The sequence below is a fragment of the Helobdella robusta genome (assembly GCF_000326865.2).
Source record: "Helobdella robusta unplaced genomic scaffold HELROscaffold_1, whole genome shotgun sequence".
Classification (NCBI taxonomy): domain Eukaryota; kingdom Metazoa; phylum Annelida; class Clitellata; order Rhynchobdellida; family Glossiphoniidae; genus Helobdella; species Helobdella robusta.
Genome location: NW_008703570.1, coordinates 3,459,872 through 3,471,067, shown reverse-complemented (window position 1 = coordinate 3,471,067; position 11,196 = coordinate 3,459,872). Strand labels below are relative to the sequence as shown.

General features: G+C 36.0%; 2 protein-coding genes across 2 annotated transcripts in view; one reads left to right on the top strand and one right to left on the bottom strand.

The window, feature by feature from the left end:
* Positions 1–240, top strand: HELRODRAFT_63413 (hypothetical protein; the record flags this gene model as incomplete). Its single annotated transcript, XM_009010706.1, has 1 exon — positions 1–240. One exon carries the CDS (start codon positions 1–3, stop codon positions 238–240), a length of 240 nt encoding a protein of 79 aa, XP_009008954.1.
* A 10,221-nt stretch (positions 241–10,461) lies between these two features.
* Positions 10,462–11,196, bottom strand: part of HELRODRAFT_158703 (hypothetical protein) — a gene marked incomplete at both ends in the record, with an annotated part of 2,976 nt that continues 2,241 nt past the window's right edge. The window contains one exon of the mRNA XM_009010705.1: positions 10,462–10,487. Within this exon, the coding sequence (XP_009008953.1) occupies positions 10,462–10,487 (26 nt within the window). The remainder of the gene's footprint in view (positions 10,488–11,196) is intronic.

Below are 11,196 nucleotides of genomic sequence, written 5' to 3'. Positions count from 1 at the left end.
ATGTCAAAACTGTGTGGTTTGAACGTAGTTCAGCTACGAGAAGAACTACAGAAACGAAGCCTTGTCACAAGTGGCAACAAAGAAGTACTAGTAGCACGTCTGAGAGAAGCTCTCATTGACGAAGGTAAGAACCCAGACGAATTCAAGTTTGATGGTGCTGACGAAGACAATGAAATTAGCACAGGCACGTTTACAACCGCTAAAATGATGGAACTCTGCTTAGTATGTCAACTGAAATGAAACAGATCAAAGAACAGTCCGAACGACAGTCCGAACGACAGACAGAAGAGTTAAAACAACAGTCCGAACGACAGACAGAAGAGGTAAAACAACAGATCAAGGAACAGTCCGAACGACAGACAGAGGAGTTAAAACAGATCAAGGACCAGCTAAAACACGTAAAATTGGAAGTGGCAGAACAGATTGAAGAACAGTCAACTAGAATAGAAATGATCGAGCAGAAACTTGATCGTCAGACCGTTGAGGTAGATCACAAGATAGACAAAATGAAGCGAGAATTGGAGCAATCCAAAAAAATGGCCATGCCTATAGATCACGCATCCGGAAGAACTTTGAAGGTACCAGCATTTGACGGAGAGATTTCCTGGAACGTTTATAAAACCCATTTCGAAGCAGCGGCAACTAGTAACTGTTGGAACGGAAAAGAACGAGCAACAGCACTGATACTGGCCCTGCGAGGTTCAGCAGCAGAGGTTCTTCAGACGATTCCGGCGGAGAACCACTTCAACTATAAAGTTCTGGTTAGCGCGTTGGATTTACGTTTTGGTGAAGAACACATGAAACAGATTTATCGGTCTCAGCTTAGAAACAGAACGCAACGATCTGGTGAATCCATTCAGCAGCTGGCACAAGATATCGAACGGTTGACATTGCTGTGGTATCCGACATCAGACCCCGAGCATAGAGACGAAACTGCCCTGGATACGTTTATCAAAGCCCTTCGTGATTCGGAACTCAAGTAATCCCTTCTCTTGTCAGATAAACGAAAACTCAAGGATGCCGTTGCGCACAGTCTCACTTTTGAATCGGCAAAGCAAGCATCAAAAAGTGACGTACGTCTACGCCAAGTACATGAAGAATGCTCTTGCCAGAAGGTGGTTGTGAAACGCAAACCCCAACAGCATGGTTTACCCCAATGCTGGATTTGTGGTGAAAAAGGCCATCTACGTCGTGATTGTAAACACCGCCTAAAAGATAACTACTGCCGAAATTGCGCGACAAGATGGCGCAAAAGAAGAGAAGATGATCCTGTATCACGATCGGGACGGGGCGGGAAAACTAATAAGAGCCGACTTTGTGGGGCAGAGGTTGGCTAGTAGAATTGACGCCCCCAGTACCCTAATTAACGTTTCCAGACTACATCGAAATCGAAACCACCTATGGCTGAACGGAAAAGTTGATCAACGAGAATGTGTAATTACAGTCGACACCGGAGTAACAAAATCGATTTTAAGATCTGATTTGGTACCCAATCTGAAGAAAGAGACTTCTAACAAATGAATTCTTCAAACAGCTACCGGAGGAACAGCACCAGTCTATGGAAAGATTCTCCGTACTGTTCAGCTAGGCGACTTGTTATTCGAAGGTTCATTCTTAGTCGCGGATATCATCGACGAATGCATAATAGGTGTCGACTTTCTGACAAAATATGGGTTCAAAATTGACTTAGAAAAACGCATTCTTAGATGGAGAAATACAGAAGTGATGATGGGGGATAGCGACGAAAAATGCATTCGAGTGACAGTCGATTGTGACATAGAACTACCTCAATCATCTGAAAACATCTTATGGGGCAAGTTGAATTGCGATCCTGGGGGCCACCTGTTCTATTTGATGGAGCCAACCTCAACGACAAATGTACAGAACGCGGTCATTGGAAAATGCCTGATAGAAGCAAACAAAAATGGTCTTATTCCTGTCAGAATAATGAATACCGCTAAACACACTATTAAAATTAAAAAAGGCGAGGAAATAGGTAATTGCCAATCAATAAATTTGGCGAAATCATTAGATATGGAGCAACAGGAAAAGGTTCTACCAAATGACAAAGGTAGACTCAAAGAACTTACCAAAAATCTACTGGATGAACTCAATTTATATCAAGAAGACCGTCTAAAAGCCGAGGCGTTGATTGCTGATTTTGCAGACGTGTTTTCAACCGGTGACAATGACCAAGGTAAAACAGCTCTGGTAACTCACCGAATTGATACTCAGGATTCGAAACCGATCCGACAAGTACCACGACGTCTTCCTCTAGCAAAACAAACAGAAGTAAACGAAATGATAACGACAATGCAGAATCAAGGCGTCATCGAACCGTCATCAAGTCTCTGGATTTCGCCAGTTGTTTTGGTAAAGAAGAAGGACGGCACTACCCGTTTTTGCGTTGATTATAGGAAGTTAAATGATGTGACTGAAAAGGACAGCTATCCGTTACCGAGGTTTGATGACATCATGGACACCCTATCTGGCTCAAGTTGGTTCTTTACGTTTGATTTGAAAAGCGGATACTGGCAAGTAGAAATCGACAAGAACGATCACGAAAAGACAGCGTTTTTTATCGGATCGAGTTTGTGGCAATTCACCGTCATGCCATTTGGATTGTGCAATGCTCCAGCTACATTTGAGCGACTGATGGAATGTGTACTGCAAGGTCTTAACTGGAAAACCTGTCTTGCCTATTTAGACGACATAATTGTTCTAGGAAGAACATTTGATCAACACGTGGAAAACTTACGGGAGATCTTCACAAGACTTTGGGTGGCAAATTTAAAGCTGAACGTTAAAAAGTGCAGGTTATTTTCTAAAGATGTTAACTATTTGGGACATGTGGTATCTTCAGATGGAGTTCGAAACGATCCCAGCAAGATAGAAATTGTGAAAGACTGGCCAACTCCAAAGGATACAAATGAATTGCGCAGTTTTCTGGGATTGGCAACGTACTATCGACGTTTTGTAAAGGTTTTTGCAAAAGTTGCCAGACCTCTCCACCAACTTACCGAGAAGGACCGAGTTTTCAACTGGAATACCCTATGCGACTCAGCATTTGAAAAGTTAAAAGTTGAACTATGTGATGCTCCTTTGCTAGCATATCCAGTTCGTGGCAAGACGTTTGTGTTAGATACTGATGCAAGTAACAACGGAATCGGAGCCGTTTTGTCACAGCATATAGACGGAGAAGAAAAGGTGCTAGCGTATTATAGCAGAGGATTCACAAAGCCCGAACGAAACTATTGTGTGACCAGGAAGGAGTTACTAGCAATAGTCAATGCAACAAAACACTTCCACAAGTACCTTTATGGACCGAAATTTCTTCTCCGAACTGATCATGCAGCGTTAAGATGGCTCCTCAACTTCAAGGATCTTGAAGGACAGCTGGCCCGATGGTTGGAGCATTAACAAATGTACGACTTTGAGATCGTGCACCGCAAAGGAACAACTCATAGTAATGCTGATGCTCTCTCACGTCGACCATGTTTACCAGGATGCAAATATTGCTGTCGTCACGAGGAAAAGATACAATCGGAAGACATAAGAGCAACAACAATATCAGCGGATGACGGTTGGACACCGACGGATCTTGCTGATGCACAGTTTGCGGATGAGGACCTACAACATCTGATCACATGGAAGAAGGAGGGCAAGCGACCGGACTGGCAAAGTATCTCAGAATATAGTGCCGTGTTAAAGGGTTATTGGGCTCAGTGGGACTCATTGTATTTGGAAGGGATTTGCTGAAACGAAAATGGGAATCAGCTGATGGATCAAAACACCGCATGCAAGTTGTAATACCAAGAAGTAGAAGGACCGAAATCCTTGATGAAATGCATGGCGGCCCTTCTGGGGGACATTTAGGAGTGAATAAGACCCTTGACAAAATACAAAAAGGATTCTACTGGCTTCACGTTAGAGAAGATGTAAAGAGCTGGTGTCGAAAATGTAACACATGCGCTTCAGTCAAAGGACCCAAAAGAAGACTAAAAGGAGCAATGCAAATCTACAATGTTGGTGTCCCCTTTGAACGGATTGCTATAGATATTGCTGGACCCTTTCCTGTATCAGATTATGGAAACCGTTACATTCTGGTTGTAGCGGACTATTTCAGCAAATGGCCTGAGGTGTTTCCAATACCCAACCAAGAAGCATGTACAGACAGAGAGAGAGAGAGAGAGATTTACAGGCATTTATTTTTAAATGCTAACCCTTCCTCCAACACAAAATGCGCGACCGCAATTACGTGAAGGTCTTCTTCACACGAATTTTCAAATAATGTTTAAGATCGGTATTTTAATAATGAAAGCTTTTTATGGATATTTACGTTAAAATAGGTGCAATCCTCGTGAATAAGAATAACTTCAACTAAAAATCGCCAAATCTCTTCAGTAACAATCGCTAACAAATTGTTGTTGACTTGACAAATATTATGGTATTACAATTTATTACATGTTTTTCGTGCTTATATAAACTAATGTAATATTTTTAATGGAACCTTTGTATTAAAAGATATTTCATTTCATAATTTTTATTTAACCGTGTTGATTTAATTTGGCGCATTCATTTTATATAAAAAGGATTCATTGCATTATTTATGATTATTGGCTTGTTGCTGTCCCAATCTGTTGGAATGTTCAGTTTAAAACTTATTTGTTTTGTTACAGATTTTTTTTATTATTTTTTTTCCAAACATCAAACAAGAGTTTGAGATGTTTTTGAACAAGCAGACCACAACAGGGATCTATCTATCAAGGAAAATGTTTGCGAGCGTTTATGCCTTGTAGGCTCTACAGATCTACAGCGAGTGGACGTCTGAATTTTTTTAACCTCTCATTTACCTGGCAACGTGCTCCCTTGCAACAGGGCTACCAATAACGTTTTTTTCTATTTTTCTTTGCGCCAGACCTAGCTGAACAATTTGATAATTATATTTATAGATTTATTCGATTAAATGTGATGTCTTATTTTTCAAAATTTCTATGCTTATATTTGAAATACGAATAAAACAGTATTGTAAAAATGCAAGAAAGAATTAGAACTTGAATTTCACTATAATCTTTGAGTTTAAAATTGTTGTTTCATTTTTATCCCTAAAAATATATTTTTTTTAGTCTTTATTATTGTAGCTCTGACATACGCAGAACCACAGTGTCAATTGTACATCGAAAATTGATTTTTTTTAGATTTTTAAAAACCAGTGGTTACAAAAAGATACATTTTTGTATGCTGAATCCAGCTGAACCATCAGATTTTAGATTTGAAAATTTTAAGTTTGGAAAATTTTATGTTGAAATTTTAGCTAAAATGTTTATTTTTGTAATTGAGGAATTAATTATAAAAATTATCGAAAAAAGAAAACTAATTTTAATCAACGAAAAATTTTATGCTTTTATTAAATACTGAAATAGTATTAGCATTATATACAATGTCTAATCAATGTTATGTCAATTACAAAGTAGACAGTTAGTTTCACAACTTACAGCAAGTGTCGATTATTTCTAAATTTTACGAGATTGTACATGTCCTTCTTGCTCGCATTTCTACTCATTAGTTGTCTGCTGGCGATCTGTGATCTAATATATCCATCCCTTCTTTCCTGACTGTAGACATGTTCACTTGCCTCTGTAACCGTCTTGACACATCTCTCAATACTTTGAATGTGGTCACTCTGGGACTATCATTGGAGTGCAAAAAATTGTTTGACTTGAGCCGTTGTTAAGCTACAAGTTAGAGGAGATTGATACATTTCAGAATCCTAATGAATGAGTTCAATAAGGCTGCTGGCATCAGGATTGATCTCTGGTGTTACCCTTTGTTTTAAACTTGTATCCCTCATCTGAACATTCTCATCTGCATTTCCTCTGATCTCAAGAATCTTTTCAATTTTAATTTTTTTTTCTTCCTCCTGGTCACTACAAATCAGTGTCTAGATGACAGTTTCATACTAGGCTGATCTTCTTACCACAGGCATCACTATCTGCATCACCTCTTTGTCTCGGACCATCAATCCAAATATGCTTTACTTTGATGTTAAACCAATTAGGCATGCAAAACCGACTATAAATTCAACAATCATAATCTACAACATCTTAAAGCTGTAGTCAACCATCTTGCGTGACAGACAGGTCCAATCTGTAAATTCGCAAGCCTGTCAGACACAACACCAGATCTGATAGCATTAACAATCATGTATCAATAATATTGGTCTGTGCTGAGATCATCAATCACAGTCTGTTTTAACTCAATCAGTGCTGAGACTTCTTTGCTTTGGTCCACTGCTCAAAGAGGGCAGTCATAATATCTTTGGCTAGTTCTTTTTTGGTATAATTGTTCCTGTCCTTCTCGTTCAACTGTTTTAGCAGAATACCGTATCTTAATAAATCCTCACAGTGGGTAGCTCTGAGGTAAGGATCTCCCTGCCAGACTCCACATAGTGACTAAGATGAGTGTAGGTCTTTCCTCTGGTTCTAATTGATGCAGCTATAATCAGAATCAAAATAACAATGATAGTATTTTTTTAATTTATTGCAATATCTGAAAAACATAAAAACAAGTTTACAACATTTTATGTGCGTTAATTGTGTCTAATTTTACAACATAAAATATTAGATGAAACTGCAGAATCTGATTAAAGAGATACACATCAAGCTTGACAAATGCTGCTTCATGAATTTTTCATTATTTATAGCATAACTAACAATGGGGTACATTCAACTTAAAGTCATGTTACTTGCTCTCTCGTAAATAATGTACTATATTTGTAAAACTTTCACTCAAAATTTACCAAGCTTAAAGTGCATCCATTCAAAATTGAAAAATAGCAACGGAAACAGGACATCAAAAAGCTTTTTTTGCCATGCCCTGGTTTTTTAAAAAAAAAAACTTTTTAAAATTTGACACGCCTTAATATTATCCTTATTATGTTCCTCAAATCTTCATCCATTGATTTGAAGCAGCCATCTTTGCCACAAAGGCTGTTTATCCTTTTCACACGACGTACACATGTATTTATGTGGACGGTGGACGCACAAGCACCGCATCACATATGGTAGCCATTGAGATGTTTTCGACTCAGTGCGCATTTGAATTACTAAGCCATCTCGCCGGCCAATTGAAAATAATAGTCATGTTCATTAAAAAAACAAAAAAATTTTTTAATTAAATTAAAGTGCATTTAATGACTTTTTAATGATTCAGTGGAGACTTTTTATAATTTAATTTGTTGCAAGGGGTTTGTCCAAACCCTTTTTTCAAATAAATAAATATACAAACAAACAAACAAATAAATAAATAAAATCTTCACCAATTCTGGCGCACCCGATCAGCTGAAATTTTTAGAATACGTGTATTAGAATAATACATCCAACAACCGTCCCCTGTTCGACGAGCGTTAATTAAATTTAATTTAATTAGCTCGTTAATTGGCTAAATCTGATCAAAATCAATTGAATTACAGCCAATAGGCTACTATACAAGAGTATCAATAAAATTATATTAAAAGAATGTGAAATCTGAAAGTGTGGTGTTTTTTTTACTAAATGCTCTAGCGAATAAATTTCAAAGATATGTGGCGCGTGCAATTTTCCGATGACAATGCATGAATTAATCGACGGACTTAATTATATAAATAAATAATTAAATAAAATTAAGTAGTAAATGTAACTAATAAATGTAAGCAATAAATTTTAATGACAAATAAATTTTATTAAAAGGAAGTGTTTTTTAATTTTTTAAATGTGTTATTATTACCCCTTTTTTTCTCCTTTTCATGTACATGTCTTTCTGTCACGATGTCACGTGATTTCCTGTTTTACAATTTTTACCCTCTTGCAATGCAACTAGCCAGCTGAAGTTTTCTGTATTTCGGGATAAACGTATCTCGTTCGATAATTCAATCAAATAAATGTTATAAGTAAAGAAAATTTATGAAATACACAGAATGAATTACATATCTAGGTATGACTTTGTCTACGATGATCAGCACGAGCCTCTCAACACCACCAAAGGTACGAAATATTGAAAAACTGAACCTGAAACTGATCAGAGCTGAAAATGCAGTAATATTTCTTAATTTTATTTGCAACAGTCTCAACCCTGATTTTATATACAAGATTAAACGTTTTAACTCGGACGGACCACTGGTTTAAACGATTTAGGTGTTTACGATAATGCACCTTTGGCGGTGGTTAGAAACTTTGCACGTTATGCACCGACCATCACACTTGCAGTGTCAGTTAGACAAAGTCATACCTAAATATATATAATATATATTTCATAAATTTTCTTTTATTATAGCGTTTGTTTGATTTTTTGATTTGATACGATCCTCGTGCATTTCGATCTTATTTGATTAGTTTATATCTTTATCTTCTAAGTATTTTGTTCTTATTTACATTTTCACACTCTCGTTCCAACATTTTGTTCAAACATTTTCAAGCCTGTTTAAGCCATTATCAGAGTTTGAAAAAATTTGAATACTTCTTCAAATTCATACAAGCCTCGGCTGCCCGTCTGATTTTGCAGTAAGAATATTTTGCTTTTATATCCGATATTTTTATGTTTTTTCACATATAGTCATATTTTTAATTTATTGAGTCACATCAGCTGTTCTTCCACATTTGTTGATCAGGCTCATTACCGTTTCGTTTTAATATTCATGCAAGTGTACATCAATGAAAGAATGAATTTGCCACATAAATAGCGTTGAAATATTTTATAAGCAAACTTGTTTTCATCATCATCGTCATCATCATCGTCACCATCATAATGGTCATTTTCATCGCAATAATTTTGCTGAAACTATGTTCACGTCTCACACACAAGCGATTTACGGACTGCATGCAATGAATTTCAACATGTTGTAAGAGTTAAACCAATTGAAGACACGTGTGTTGTAGACCTGCAGTTACTATAATTAGCACGAGCACTCATTCATCTATCTATCGATCCATCCATTCATCAATCAATAACATGTGCTTCTATGATGTGAATAACACGCATTCAAGCAACATAACAGCTTCGCCTAAACACACACAAGTATAATACAAACTTACGTATGTACGTGTAAGTGTACACACACACATACACACACACGCACACACACACCGCACACACACGCACACACATACACACACAGACGAACCCATATATAGTATATGTGGGTGTGTGTGCGCGCACGTTTATGAGCACTTTTAACTGTTTATATAAAAAATTGACGAAAATGATGACTCAAAAAATTATCTACCGATTTGTATTGAAAGGTTGCAATGGAGTGAGAGAAAAACCAAAGTGTTTCCAGATAGGTTGAAAAAGGGTGGATGCATGGAAGTCGGTGAGCCTGGTGAATGGATTGGTAACCAAAATGTATCACTTCTACGATGTGTCTGTTGCTGTATGTATCTAACTGCACTTGCGTGTGTTGATGGTTCTAGGTAGCTACAGACTATCTGAAATGCCATAAACTTTTATAAGATGTTTTTTTTTATTACGAGAGCCATAAATTGATATTAAGCGAGCAAGACCTGTTGAACGGAAAGGTTTCGTAAACATTGAATGATAAACAGTTGCCTAAATGAACAAAGTGAACAAATAAGAAGCAAATGAATACATAACGAAAAAAACATTTGAATCAGTAAGAAGAGCAGAAATTGTTTTGCTAGAATTGTTTTGTTAGAAACATGATAGATGGATAAGTTAAAAGTTAAGTGGTTGAATAAGTAAATATAATGGAAGGAAGGATGGATGGATAAATAAATGGTTTGACAGATGAAAAACATGTGGGGCAATGTAAGACGGATGGAAGAAAGTGATTGATGGAAAACAATAAAAGTTTGGTTTGATATATGATGACTGAATGGAAATTAATATTAATTTGATAAACTGGTGATGATTTCTGATTGGACCAGGTATTGACGAGCTGTGCCGTACAAGGACGGACAAAATTGTTAGGAACGTTCCAACAGGACTTCTCCAGTGGCCAGTTATTTAAATTAAATAACAATCAATTGTGACACCCCATGAAAAACATGTTGAGGAGGAACATTCATTAATAAATTAAAGAATGTTCTTAATACCATCACAGAGGTTCTATCCATCTACTTTCAAAAGCTTCGAAACATTTGATGCGTTCTTCGAAAGTTTCTTGTTAGAAATCTTTTTCAATAAAGTTTAACAACAATAATGCTTTTAATTTCAAACAGCTAAGAAATAGACCAAGTTAATTGAAATAAACATTTTCAACTTTTAGGCGTCAGATGCAACAACATGTTACAATTCTTGCATCATTGCAATGTACACATCTATGTATTTATCATTCATCCATTCATTAATATCATGTTACGTTTTAAATGGTTGTGTGTATATATTTTTATATTTGTTTGTTTATTTTCATACATATTTAATTATGTATTTAATTTTTGACTCGTTATTTTTTAATAAACATATATATTATTTTATTTTTTGAATATTTGATACTGGAGAGAAAATAATATAATAATAATAATAATAATAATGTGAACTCTTTTATTATCAAAGCCAAGTAAAATCAAAATAATCAAATAAATAGACAAGCAAAATAAAATATACAAATAAATAAATACAGTTAATTGTTAAAAAGATATGGCTAGTCATCGCTGCTCGTCATTCAAAAATGAGTATAGTGATGATAAAGTAGTATAAAAATTACATATTGTTCACGCATTATTTCTATCGCAATATATGGCATATGATGATGAGATTACATTATTAATTAAGCTATATCTAAATTGATCAGTCCATTTAACATTAATAAAAGACAGATTGAATGGATTGTAAAAACCTATGGGTGAAATTTCAAAAGTGTTTATTAAAATATTGAAATGTTTAAAATCGTTTAAAATGTTATCTTTTAAATTGTTTATATATTTATTAAGTTTATATTGTTTAGATTTCATGAAGTTTGTTTCATGGCAAACGGTCAGCTCGAGTACTTCAATGGTATCTTTGCTGAGGACAGCGATGTCAGGTCTCAACGATTTGAATAGATTCGATATTGGCTGTACCATTTCTTTTTCTAAATCTGCAAAAATCTCAATACCCGGCCTTGCGCTTGCCCTGATATTATCGATTATCAATGTGAGAATTTTGTTGTGGCGATTCGTATATCTACTCAATGCTGAGGCTGAGCCACAATTTGACAGGACG